We start from the raw sequence: 14,112 nt of genomic DNA on the forward strand, positions 1-14,112 counted from the left end.
AAGTGCTTCGCTCGTCTTAAAATTCTCCCGCTGCAGCACACATAGTGCGAATAATGGACGGCGCGACTACTACTGGCCCCCGCGCGTCCTTTACTTCGTTATCACATTGATTTTGCCTACACCCGCCGCCGAGAGTGGACTGCAGCGACGAAAAGAATAATAAAATACACCAAGGGCTCTTCTCTCTATCCGCGCGGCCGTTTCGTAATATGCGAGTGCCGCGGCTGGCGAATGAGGTGGACGCGACGGAACAGTCGGAGAATCAATAAAAATACATACAATATGCCGAGAGAGGACTGCTGGAGAAAAAGAAAACGAGTGAAACAAAAGCCGCGAGTATGTTTTTTTATCCTTCGCATTTTATTGCCACTGTAAACTCGCTTTTTTCCATTCATGTATACCGCGGGATGTTTACAATTCGGTGTGGTCGCGGCGCTTTGATGGCTATCGGTCAGCGCGCGCGGTAAAATAAAAAGCGGAGAGCAGGAGATTCGACTCGCGCGATGTCAACGTTCGAGTTTATGCGGCAAGTTTTCCTTTGATGGAATCTTGCGCCGGCTCTGTTTTTATACGGAGCGTAAAATAAATGTATAACGCCAGAAGGAGTATAGACGACCGGAGGGATATGGATAAAGTTTTTTACGGCTTCGCTACTCTCATTCGCTCTCGAGTTTTTCCTTTCAATAACGCGTTATTTGCCATATGATGTCGTACGCGCGGTTGACATTCCTTGATCGGGCTTTATCGACCAATTAAAAGCACATACTATAGCAAGACCGTGTAATTGCGAAGTTTAATACGAGACGCTTCGAAAAAGGAGAGCAGTAAAAGCAGCTTATAGGAGAGAGCAATTCAAGGTATACCTCCAGGACAATGCTAATAACAGTTGAAATTTCGGTACACTCTTATCCCCCCTGGCGCTCTATATCCGCATATTATGAAGAAGTCGGAAAGGCTGCCGCGCGCGCGACCTGTTCGGCTGCAGCTGTGCGCGATTATAGGGAGGATTACAGCGGGGGCGAACGAGAGCGCGTTCGCGCACGATTAAATTTTCAGATATAACCAGGCGCCCCGTTATTGCAATTGACGATTTGGCCGTTATTACGCTGTGCTCCCTTATTAATACACTTAGATGTAAAGAAACTCCTTCAGATTTAATCGGTCGAGCGCCAGAAGAAAGGGCTCCGAAATTCTTCAAGCTCTAACCCTTTCTTAACTTCGCCCGCATGCAGTTGTAGCTCCGAAGTGCCCGCTTTTTATTTCTACCGAGAAACCTGCGGTACACGTATATCTATAGCGAGTATACGTGCAGCGAGTTGCCGAGAAGATCGAGCGCGGATTTCCGGCGCGTACGCGCGGGGATTTCGAGTCTCCCGTAACTTCTTCGCCGAGTTCCATGCACAAAGAAAAAAGTATATACACGACAATGCAGAGAGCGAGCGGGAATTAAGCGGACGATATCCGCGACTTTATACACGTATAGGTAATAGGAGAGCGAGGGTGAGAGGGCGCCACTATACGGGGCCAATTTAATCAAGGAGCAGAGAGTGCGTCGGCTGGCGGCGGGCGACGCTGCAAACGACCCATAAAAGGAATTGCAGCAGTGACTGGCACGCCGGGGATTTGATCGTTAAGTCTCGAGTTTTGATCCCGACACTATATACATGCGGACTGATTAATGCTTTCCAAGATACTCTTCTCGCGCGGTTCGTTGTTTTCTTAGGAGAGAGTCAATGAGGATCTTTCTCCGGGTGCCTCTCTCGAAGAGGGATGGTCTGAAATTTTCCGGGGCTTCGGAAGAAATATACCCACAGCTCGCCGCTGCCTGAAAAATGGAGAGTTTAGGCGGCCCACATAAATCGCCGCGCGAGAGTCCAAGCAGCAGCACTCGCGCGGATAAGGGTGTAGAGAGATGGAGATCGAAGAGGGCCGATCATCGGGATAATCGATCCTGCGCCCCCAGCGCTGCTGTATACCCTCCGATTCGACCGACGACGACGCACTCCGCGTACAAATGCGCACGCGGATAAGCGCGCGTGTTACGCGGCCTGACATTTTAATAACTTTTTAATTAAAAAAGACCGGCGGCTCTCTCGACTGTGAAAAAAGCGACGCCGCGCGGCGCTCCTCGGGCGTGAAAAGAGGGCAACGGGTGTACGGCATCGAAAAAGAGGAGTCGTTCCAACGGAAATTAGCAAGCAGCGGCAGCTCCGCGCGCCCGGAACAAGTCCAGCGGAAAGAGAGATGCTCGGCCGGCGAGAGGTCAAAACAATTGTTTCCCTTGAATTAGGGAAAATCCAGCTGCTGCGACGGACAGACGAGGGGGGAGAGCACTGTGCGCGCTCTGTATATGGTATACCCACTGCTGGAATTCAGCCGAGCGCGTCGTAGAGAGAGAGAGAGAGAGAAAGAGAGAGAGAGAGAGAGAGAGAGAGAGAAAGGGGTGAATGATGGCCCCCTCGAATGAGCTGCTGCACCCCGGTGTGTGTGTGTGTGTGTGTGTGCGCTTAATCCGATAATCTGGTCGTTCGGACCATTGGCCCGCTATTCCGCCGCCGCTTGCAGCCTCTCGTGCCTTGCACTTGCTCTTTTGTGTCTTTTAACTGGCCGCGCGCGCGTATGCGCCGAGATGCGCGCAGCTTTGCGGCCATACCGATAATAATCGAGCGCACGCACCTTCTGGCCCCTTCTTCCCAGTCGCCTGGGCGATAATTAGTAGAGGCGCCCATAAATTCGGGCATCGATGCCGGGGGTATTAAGCCGGCTGGCTGCATTTATACGCTCGCGCACTGCCAGGATCATCCTATCTCTGCATTAACTCAGCTCTCTCGCTCTATACGTATACGCGCTGCAGTCGATGCAGTTTATATACACTGCAGGCAGGCAGGAGCTAAATCCAATAATCCCGTTTAAGAGTCCGGTCGAGCGAGCGATCGCGCACCCGCATTGCCTCATCTTTTTGCTATGGCCCACTTTCCCAGTCTAATCCCGCGCGCGCGCGCGCAAGAAATGAACTCGCGAAATCCAATTAAGGCTGTGTGTGCAGTTCTCTGCATCCTCCCGCGCACCTATACGAGTTATACGTCGGGAGCTTTCTATACGGCTGAATTAAATACTATGAAATTGACGAAAAAGGAAGAAACGAAAGCGCACTCGCGGGAGCGACTGTCATAGCGCATGACGCGGGGGGACATTCAATATCGCACGAGCACTTGGTGTGATTCGCCTCTCTGCAGTGTGCAATACGGCGGCTGGCTAGGCAGTAATCTGAGAACGGATGAGCTTGTACGTGCGCCGGCGAGGGTGAATAGCCCTGGCTCAAAGATGCACCGCCGCGCTGCGTAATCAATAATCTCAATATCCGATGTCTTGTTGCGTTATGATCCGAGGTACATACAGGGGAGAAAGTATCTCTCTCTCTCTCTCTCTCTCTCTCTCTCTCTCTCTCTCTCTCTCTATTTCGGAACAAATCCTCACCGATCTGCGCTACAAGTAGGACTATCGTATCCATAGAGAGGCGGTATCAGGCTCGCATTAACATGGCATCGCTTTCGTGTAAATGGCTGTGCTGCGGGGGCTGTATAGTGAGAGCGCAGTGAATAAGTCGTTTAGCGGGCAATAGCTCGCTCTCTCGAGGACAGATTGCCGGCGCTGCAGCCAGCTAGCTCTCTCTCGCGCGCGCGACAATGCCGATAATAACCGGAGCGATGCATATATTCATGACGACGAAAGCACCACCACGGCTGCACGGCACATGCAACGCTGCCGGCGGCGGCAAAGCTATGGAGGAAAACGGCGCCGCCACAGCTCGTCAGACACACGGCTCTCTCTCTCTCTCTCTCTCTCTCTCTCTCTCTCTCTCTCTCTCTCTCTCTCTCTGTTTACAATGCGCGTACCTATGGTGATACTGTGTGCGTAGCGGCCGCCGCCAGACCGTCTCCATACTGGAGCTATATGTGTTTAGGTGCATGCGTGTGTAGGTGTGTAGGTAAGGGGAAGTCGTTTGCCCCGAGGCTGCTTTACTTGAGAGATATGCCTATATACGTTCTCGTTTGCGAGCACGTGTGTGCACAGAGGGAGGGACTGGCTTTTCGCCTGATCGAATACGATATGCACTACTGCGCTGACTTTTCTCATTCCTTATAGCTTATACATTTTGTATACCCGCGTGTCACGGTCGGGAAACTTTAATTCCGAGACTGTTTGCTTGTAAACTCGAGCCATACTCGTCGCGGATTATCAGCCGAGGGTAGCATGCATCCGCAGCAGCTTTTTGGCTTTAGGCCGGTCCGCTCGCGTGAAAGTATAAAACGGGAAAGAAGCAACACGAGTGGTGAGAAGAAAGTTGCATTAAGCGCATAATCTTCTTTGAAACCGAGTATGTAAACGCGACGGTCGCTGCTCTGCACTGCGGTATTATGTGCGGGAGAGAAAAAATTTGAAGAAAAAAGACCAATCGAAGTGTGAAAAGAACGATATGTAACGACAAATAAGGAGCTCGTGCGTGGACTTATCATTTTCAATCAATTTTTCATAAGAATAAATCATATAATTATCGTGGCGTTGCATAAACAAATAAAACGCCATACACACGAGATTAATCATACATAAATCGAGTACACAAAGTTCGACTGCTCGACTTTCAGAGCCAATTACGTGCGGTGAACTTTAATATTCGCATTTTCCGCGCATACCCACGCACGAGCGAGAAATTCGCTCGTATGACATATCGAGTGCGCGCGGCAGCGACGCCGGCATTCAATCAGACTGAGTGACGCTATTGGTACTCCAGTGCAGCGCCAGCAACTCTACTCGACTCGGCTCGCGAGTAATCGCAAAGTAATCTCATTAGTCGGGTTATATAACGCCGCGAGAGCGCTCTCTCTCTCCCTCTCTCTTTCTGCGAACGATCTTATTAGAGGCGACTTATTATGGCTGAATTATCGGGCTGAATGTGTCGCGAGCACAAGGAGGCTCGTTTAAAATAACGAGCAGTCTCCTCATTTTTTTTGTTCTAGATTTGTTTAACGAAAAACTGCAATAGACCGTTGAGCTCGTCGCGAGTTTGATATACTCCGCTGAGCAGTTCGACGTCGGAACGTCGAGTCCCTGATAATTAATTTCGAGAGGGGAGTATCGACTTCTCGGCGGGAAACGTCGATGCAGAAATTCAGAGAGAAGAGTCTCTCTCGAAAGAGGGTTAAAGCTTACATAGCTTTCGGAGAAAGACGGATTGATTGAGATCAGTGCCGAGATAAGGCTCTCCCCGGCTGTACAGCTTCAGTTTGCCGCGATACACAGCAGTGTATATACATGTATACACGGGAAGGAAGGGGTCAGAGATTAATTCGAAAGCGTTGTACAGCTGCGCTCCCTGACCTACTGCAAAGAGCTCGTCTCTCTCTCTCTCTCTCTCTCTCTCTCTCTCTCTCTCTCTCGGCGCTCATTTTCATTACAAAGCATCCGAGCGTATCTATTTTAATTGTGTACGGCTATGTAGAGCTTTTCAAAGGAAAGTCATCGCCAGCCTTCCCTCCCTTTATAATATCCGTATATCAATTAAAAATAGCACATCCCAGGGAGCTGATCTGTATCGCAAACAATATTATACACCGGTGAATTGCGCCGGTATATAATAACACAGGAAAGCTTTCGCGCAGCTGTTGGAGTGCAAAAACTCGCAGCTCAAGAACAAGAGGTCTGAAAAAAAGCAAAACAGCTGTGCGGAACTCGCGTCATTGGCGGCTGCTGCTCTGCTGTTCAAGTGCCAACGCCGTCGCCCGCAAAAGAGTTTAGACAAAGGGGCCTCGTTAGGAACGAGTGGCGCGCAAACGGTGCCGCGATTACAAAAAGTAGGGGCCGCTGCTTATTGGCAAACACTTGCTACGATAACACTGTGTCGTGTACGCATCGTCATCGTAGATTTTTTTATAAAAATAAACCTGCACACGCCGTTTTCCGCCAAGGTGATAATGAGCCATCGATCGCTGCTGGCCAGCTAAATATAGCAATTTTTCTCGCCTCAACTCATCAGGGATGCAGTTTACAAAGACGCGTCGAGAGAGAGAGAGAGAGAGAGAGAGAGAGAGAGCGCAGGATACATTATTGCTATCATCGGCAAAGCAAAGCTCTCCCTCTCTCCCACATCGCGTATAGAGAGCGGACCTGCGATTCCCCGTTTCCATGGTTACGCGGGGCTCCTCTTCCGCCTGCACGAGCTTTCGCTTCTTCGCTGTCTCGTCCACGTCGTCGAGGAGAGGAGAAAGTACCTTTGTATCGACGATTTGTATATAATGTGTTCGAATATTCGATACTACACTCGCAGCGATTCGACGGTGGTCATCCGGTGATTTTTGCCAGGGAAAAAAAGAGGATGACACGAGAAGAAAGCCCGTCCGACAGCGGCGAGGAAGGAATCGTTAATAACCCGTTAACGCCTGCGCTGCTGGAAACTGTACACAGGAGAGACAGCGCGCGCGCGCGCATGTATATAGTATTCCCCCGGGCAGCGCATTGATCATCGAGAAAAGCTCGCCTCGCAACAACGATTAATCACTATACGGGGATATTATATGCGCTGCTGTGTACACACACGGAGGCGGCCGGTGTTCAACCGGCGAGCGCCTCTTTGTTTCTCTTTCAGAATGCGTAACGTCGTCTGACGCGAGCAAGGCCGTTACTACTCGATTCATAGATGTACATATGTATTATAAACTTGCAAAGCGTGAATGACACGCCTCTCTTGGCGTTCAACCAAGAGACTGTCCGACCGAGACGACATCAGCAGCTGCGGAAAGTGGAAAAAGAGCTGATCAACAATCGACAGCCCATCGAGGCGCGAACAAAAGAGTCCAATCCACTCCCGCGCGTAAAGCGGAAATTTCAATTCGCTTCGACGACGACGACGACGACGACGACGACGACGACGGCTAGCTATGCCGACGAGCGGTGACAGCGTTCATCAAGCTCATAGAGCTCGAACAGGCGCCGACTGAAAAGTCGATCTTCGTCGAACTGCAGCAGTGCAGCGCATATCGTGCTATACCGTAAAGAAACACGTGTATATAGAAACAAAAGGCTCGTTAATCAAGCGGCGCGTAATGCGCGTGATGGATTAAAATTCCCGCAGAGCGACGCACCGCGCTATACTTTTTTCTCTTTCTCTCTTTCTCTCTTTCTCTCTTTCTTTCGCTCTCTACCGCTGCTGCTGCTGCTTGTTTTTGTCCGCCGCGAGAGAGAGAGCCTCGTCGCTCATGTGCGAAGGCAACCTGTCGTCGGGGAAAACTAATTTTCCCGTTGACAAGAACACGCGGATTTTACTTTGTTCGCGCGCCTGGCTTTTTTATACATACCGCACACGCGTTCTAGAGGGTGGAAAAAATTTGGATTTTTTTCTATACCTCGTGCACGCGGGAGCTCTGAAAACGTCGTTTCTTCAAGCGGCGATTATTATTCCGCTCTTGTTGCGCGCGAGCGTTAAAAACGTGCGTGGGTGCAGAAGTATGCGGTTGCGAAGAGAAATAGACGAGAAAGAGCTTCGATCGCTAGAGACTCGCGTGTGTTGCAGCGCCGGGGAAGGAAGCGCTGCATCGTATAGTAGCAGCGCGGACGTAGCGGAGTGGAAAATCGAAGCAGGTTTCGTTTTTTCTCCGCGAAACATCGACTTTCGCTGCCCTGGGAATCGCCTAATTTCGTTCGGTCCAGAGAGGTCGGCAGGAAGGCTGTACCTGGGCTCTGATCGAATCGTATACGGAATGCGCGAGGCATTTTACGATACAGTTCTCGCATCACTCGCGTAACGTAATAATATCAATTTTCTTTATTACCGTCGAGCCGCTCTGTATAATTAGCTCGCATTAGCGCAGTGAGCATCATTCGCGCGCGCATTAGCCAGCACTTTCCCACAGTCGGCTAAAAATAGCTCGGAAACGAAGGCCCTTCTCTATTAAGCATACACGCGTGTAGCAGCCTCGCATCCAGAAAGAGAGAGAGCGAAAATAGAGAACAGCCCAACGCGTCGTCGACGGTGACAAGCCTAAAGTGCTATTATACGCGTGATGCTTCTCTCTTACAGGCTCCGAGTCGCGCGGATTTAGTTTCAAAGCCGAGAAGCCGCCCACCGCGGGAATGGTGCGCTGAATGAGCTACTGGATTTTGCAACGTGCACAAAAAAATATACCGGCAAAAATAAAGGATCGAAGCTCGTCGGAGCTTTATTGATTTTCGCGAGCACACGACCGCAGCTCACGCACACACACGGGGTCATTTCGAAACAGCGCGAGCGCGCGTGGATTATTCGTCGTCGGTTTCCGATTCGGAGGCGCGACTATAGCGCGATTCCGGTCGATTTGACGCAACGGAGAGATAGAGGCAGAGAGAGATAAATCTGGATTCCGATCTGCAATCGCGGCAATAAACTGCTCGTCCGGAGGAGAGAGGGAGAGGGAGAGCATCAAACACGGAAGTTATATGGCATCGCTCGTCTATGCATCAGTGTACACGCGGACGACAACTGGAGGTTATCGAAGCGCATTTGGACAGCAGTATACGCGCTCTGGCGGAACTGTAAATACACAGTGTCTCTGTGTGCGCGCGCGTGTGTGTGTCATCTCATCGTCGTCGGACGAAAGCGAATAATAAACTCGCGCCTTTTAGCATCGGCAGATCGAGTGCGAAGCTTCCATTGGACGCATCCGCGCACGCTTACTCTCTCTCTCTCTCTCTCTCTCTCTCTCTCTCCTCTCGCAATTTTACGAGGCCGGTCGATGCAGCAGCGCGCTAGAGAGCTGACGCATTGTTCCCGAGGCGAGCGATTACCGGGCTCATAAAAATTCAACCTGCCCTGGCAAATGCCTTCCGCTACCGAATATAAAGAGCGAGGAAAATCCTCCCCCCGACGTCGTCCTGGCGCTGCTGCAGACGACGAGGCTCCAACGGGAGCGTTTCTTCCGCTGCACTTAATGGCCGCGATCGTTTCCAGATGACGCCGATCTTTAAGGGAGAATTTTCATATTTTTTGTATTCTCGGCGCTCGTAATAATGTACCAGAAGGTTTGCATCGAAATGGTGAATTAACTGTTTTGGATTATGTGATATAGAAACTAAAGAGTCGCGGATCGTTTAGACAGCTGGGGAAAAGGCCAGTCCGAAATCATGAAAGCACTCGGATACTCTAATTGAAAAGTAAAGCCGACACAGAGACGAATCCATTTAGCAAAAAACAGCTATAGTAAATACACTTTGCTTAAGAATCATCGTTATATTCACGTCACATTTGCCCGATTCTATGCGTACGAGCTATACACACAGCAGTCGCGTGCCCGTAATTGCCCGTATAAAATTGCAGCTCGCTCGCACGAAACAGGCGTTTTTCAAGCTCGCGCGAATAAGCGCGATCGGCCAGTGGTTATATAGCAGCAACACGCGCGCTGGGCAGAGATATCCAGCCAGTTTGCCCAGAGGAGAAGTGGATTTGCCGTAAGCCTGCGCGCTGCATCCATCCCCTCAGGGGGGGTCCGGTCGAGTGTACGTCGACCACGGCGCGAGCCACTTTCGCTCCGGCTGCGCTCTGTGGTGAGGGACTCCGCGACACCCAGCGTTCAACCTTGGCGCTCCACTACGCAAGTACTTTTTGCATAGAAACGATCTCTGATGTGTGTAGGAGGCGGTGTATAATTGAATTTGCGAACGATGAACGAGAGCCAATCTTTCAATGCGACTTTTTCCCGCACACGGGCATAATGTATAGATTGTATACGCGACAAGCTCCCGGGAGCGAATGAAAGTTTCTTCGCGCAATTCATTACGGCAATTTGCCTAATAGCTCGCAGATTCCTTAAACTTTTTGTCCCCGAGGAGCCCTGGATTAATCGTCTCCGATACCTCGGGCGCGTCGGCAAAAAGCTTTAATACTCCCTCGACTCTCTCTCTCTCTCTCTCTCTCTCTCTCTCTCTCTCTCTCTCTCTCTCTCTCTCTCTCTCTCTCTCTCTCTGAAGCCGCGTCGCCGGGCTGCAAAAAGCGCGAATAAAAAAGAGAGAGGTTACACGTGGCGGCGCTACTCGATAACCGCTCGTTTGCGGGGAGAAAAGTTGGCGCCGAATCATCCATTGCTTCCTATCGCGGTCAGAGAGGAGGGAGTGTATTATGCAGCCGAAGGAAATAAAATCGTGATCCAAGCGGAGGCTTTCCGAGCCCGTTGCGGGCCAATAAAATGCAATTTCGCCTCCAGCGTGCAGCGTACCTCGGGTATAGGTAAGTCTCTTCTGGCTTCTGCTGCTGCTGGCGAGCCGAGCGAATGCCCTCGAAAAGTTTCCCATTACGTGAGTCTTTTACGGAGAGGCGAGCCGCTCTCCCGAGCGTAATGCCTGTATGTGTGCTCCGATAGAGCCTCGGGAGTGACTTATTGAAAATCTCTCTCTCTCTCTCTCTCTCTCTCTCTCTCTCTCTCTCTCTCTCTCTCTCTCTCTCTCTCTCGCGCGCGCGCGCGTTTATCATAGATCCAGCCGAGCGAGAATGTAAAATACATGAGATGCCACAAGACATACCTTGTTAGAAACTCCGTTGTATCTGAGCAGCTTCTTGCAGCACTTGCCGCGGTTCTCGTAGTAGAACATCTGCACCATCTCGGCGCGCTCGGTCGCGGCGCTGACCGTGAAAGGTCCCGCGCTTCTCCGATTCTTCTGCTTCTGCTGACTAGATTGCTGCTGTTGCTGCTGACTAGACTGTTGCTGCTGCGTCGGGGGCGGCGTATCCCGGCGCCCCAGGGGTACGCACGGACACCACCCCGAGACCATATCACACCTTTTGCCCTGCAATTATCCCCGCACACCGGCACCACTTCCACCCCCCTCTTCCCACTGCGCACAAAACCAACAGCGAGCTTTCTCTATCTCTCGCTCTTAGTCTCTCACTGTCTCTCTGTCTCTGTGTCTCTCAAAGATTCATGCTATCATTCAAGCGTAGCCGCCACCGAACTCGCGTCTCGAGTGCGACAGGGGATTGGTGGCCCAGAGATCGCGAAGCAGACTGCCGATGCCTCGCTGCTGCTGCTGCATCTTCGGTATTGTCACTTCGGGCTCTTCTCCAGTCGGCTGGCGCGCGGATCTGCAACAGAAGATGTTTATTGGACGATTAATGGTGAGATTCGAAAGGGGAGAAATTATCGGAGCTAGCTCCATCCATCGACTTGGATTAATCGTAGCTGGCGATAGTCGATTAAATCAAGTCTTCGCCGCTGAAAAGTCGGGGGGCTGAGCTCCTCCGTATACAATGCTAATTCTTCTTCCGAACGCTTTAATCGTTTTTAATTAAAATTTAAATCGCAACTTGCATTAAATTGCGCCGGAGCGGCCTTCGAAATTTATTCATATATTTTCGCGTGACGCGTCCCGCGCACACAGCCCGTGATCGGACGTCGCTCTGCGTTGTTTAACGAATCGGAAAATGCATACTTAATAACGTACCGTAAAAAACGCTCAGAGTTAAATTAGCGTTCGCAGCGCAGCATCTGAAAATATACACATTATAACTTTGTCCGCGCAGCGAATCGGGCCCCATTAAACTCCGCGGCTCAATTAATCATCCGAATTGATTCGATGTTAAACGCGCGCGCCGAGATTTTCGTCAAATGGAGCGTCGAGCCCCGCTCGTTAGACTGAACTCTTGGGATAAAAACGCGGCGCCTGCACACACTCTCGAGCCTCTTTAACCTCACTCGCGCGGGCGGGTGGGAAAGTAGATGCAATTTAACGCGCTCCTTATATTCAAGAGAAAAACGGCCGCGCTGCAGTCGTTCAACTTTCCTCTGTTTTCCTTGCACTCCCGCAATTTCGCTCTCTCTCTCTCTCTCTCTCTCTCTCTCTCTCTCTCTCTCTCTCTCTCTCTCTCTCTCTCTCTCGCGCGTAAGGCAACTCGCGCGCTCTTTTCTCCGCGCACTACTTCATCCTTCTGAAACACAGCCGTAGGTATATACGAAAACGCGCGCGGCTCTTTTGAAAGGAGCGCCGCGCAGAGAAAAGGAGGACAATCCAGGGTATATAGCGGTGCAGCTGTCAGGCGCAGTAGAGCCGATCGCATTTCGCAGAGCCGAGAGAGGTGTTTCGGAACGCGCGAGTTTCCCGCTCGTGCAAATGGAAGCTCCTGCTGCAGCTATAAGGACCGTGTAAATAGAGAGAGCTGGAGCCAGTGTGCTTTTGTAAGCTCCGCGAGCGCGCAGCCGAGCCACCTTTCGTTCGTTCGTTCTATAAAACTCGGGCGCGACGACTGCGCGTATATATACATATAGCTTCGATTCCACGTCACTTTGGCGCGCGCGAGCGTTGACATTCTCGCTGCTGCTGCTCGCTTTGTTTGATTCCCCGAACTAGTTTGATTGTTCTGATTGAATAAGTTCGGAAAAGCTCGCGAGCGGCCGCGATTTCAAATTCGGTTCTTGCCTGTAGCAAACAACCGCCCGCCCGCGCACAAGCGAGAGAGGAGCCGAAGTCGAGGGAGGAGAACTTTTTCCGCTCGTGTTCCATCATATAGATCATCGCAGCAGCGGCTGCAAGTTTCTCCAGCTAATAAACTGCTTCGGTGAACCTCCGCCGGCTATCTTTTTTTTTCGTTCGTCGAGGAGAGGAATAGCAAAAAATGTTATTGGGCGCCGTTCTTTCTGCCCCTGCACCGATGTGCACATTCGATTGGATGCAGCCGACGAGAGTTTTAATTGAACTGCTGCATCGCTGAAGTGCGCAGTGGCTATACGTTTTTTTTCTCGTCGTGAAAGCTGCTACGTCAAAAGTGGCGTCAAACAGGAGAGTCGTTCGGGTCAGCAAAGTTCTCGGAATCGAAGCAGCCCGAGGCTCGACACTCCCTTATAAATATACATCGATAACCTTGCACGTCGTTGTATACGCACTTTGCGTGCCTTGTCCCTTTTTTTCTCTCAGAAGCTGCAGGGGAGCGACACGTTAAAGGCTCGTCATCGAGGCTTTACGATATTATACGCCCTCGGATTGCTTTACTCCTTGTAGGCTTTCATAATAAAACGCGGAAACTATCGGGGGCTTATACGACGGGGCGGGCCATCAGCTTGCGCTGTATGAGACGAGCCTGCGGAGAGTCAGAAAGGAAGCTATTAAAATGTGTATGCTGCTCGGAAGAAAATGCCTTCCATGGAGTCGCCTTTTTTTTTAAAAAAATTAATAGCACCTATAAGTTCGAAAAGGCTTCGCTTTGAATTGTGCTACTTTCTGTGCAAGAAAGAAAGGATCAGGAAATGAAATTTCAAAGATCGCGCGAGTAATCAGCCACAGCCCAGTTGGCTTCTTTAACGGACGAACTTTGTTTCTAACTTAATCACGAGAGCCAGCATTCGGAGTCAGAAGAGACGTACCCAGTTGCCCATCTGCTCTCGAAAACATCCTCGCCCAAAAACTAAATACTCCTCCACCGCACACGACGAAATCCTTTTACGCTTTCTCGATAATCTCGTTATAATGCTTAGCCAGGGATGAGCGGATAGCCCCAAAACAGTCGCAAACTTCTCGAATCTCCGCTCGCTGTCTCCGAAGCGTCGCGCTCTACTCTTTCCCCCCTCATATTCGAGCAAAGTGCTCTCGGCGGGCGTCACTCGAACATGCGCCCCGTGTGTTGGGATTTCCAGTTTACAGGGGGATAGGAGGCCGACAAAGTTCGCGCGCGGCTTCTTTCATTACCCTAATCTGCTCACATTTCCTAAGCGTAGACGCAGCGTGTATAATAGAAGGGCAGCTCGCAATCCACAATATCATCACGAGACGTGTATTCCAGTCACGCGCGCAATTCCCGAATAACTTTCGCAGAGCTGCAGTACAGCGAGGGTATACACGCGGAGCAGTTTCCTCCGAATTTCCGCGTTCATTATCAAGTGTATATGCACAGTCGACCGCAGCACTAGGCCGACCTCAAAGCAGCAGCAGCAGCAGCAGCAGCATCATCATCGAGCTCTCGCGCGAAACGCGGCGCGCGGGGGCTGATGCAGCTTCGACCGCATACATCGATCCTGTCTTGCGAGAGTTATACGCGCGCGGGCGCGTGTTATATGTGTGCGGGAGAGCGAAAGACCGTCGCAGCCGGAGAGAAAAAAGCGG

At 51.0% G+C, this 14,112-nt stretch overlaps 1 protein-coding gene across 3 annotated transcripts in view; it reads right to left on the reverse strand.

Moving 5' to 3' along the window:
* LOC100117262 overlaps positions 1-14,112 on the reverse strand; it is a 54,450-nt gene that overhangs the window by 12,187 nt on the left and 28,151 nt on the right. For all 3 annotated transcript variants that reach the window (XM_032596824.1, XM_016982887.3, XM_031922933.2), the window contains exon 2: positions 10,546-11,104. In XM_032596824.1, the coding sequence (XP_032452715.1) occupies positions 10,546-10,794 (249 nt within the window). In that variant the 5' untranslated portion in view covers positions 10,795-11,104. The remainder of the gene's footprint in view (positions 1-10,545; positions 11,105-14,112) is intronic.

Source organism: Nasonia vitripennis, chromosome 2 (genome assembly GCF_009193385.2).
Source record: "Nasonia vitripennis strain AsymCx chromosome 2, Nvit_psr_1.1, whole genome shotgun sequence".
Lineage (NCBI taxonomy): Eukaryota > Metazoa > Arthropoda > Insecta > Hymenoptera > Pteromalidae > Nasonia > Nasonia vitripennis.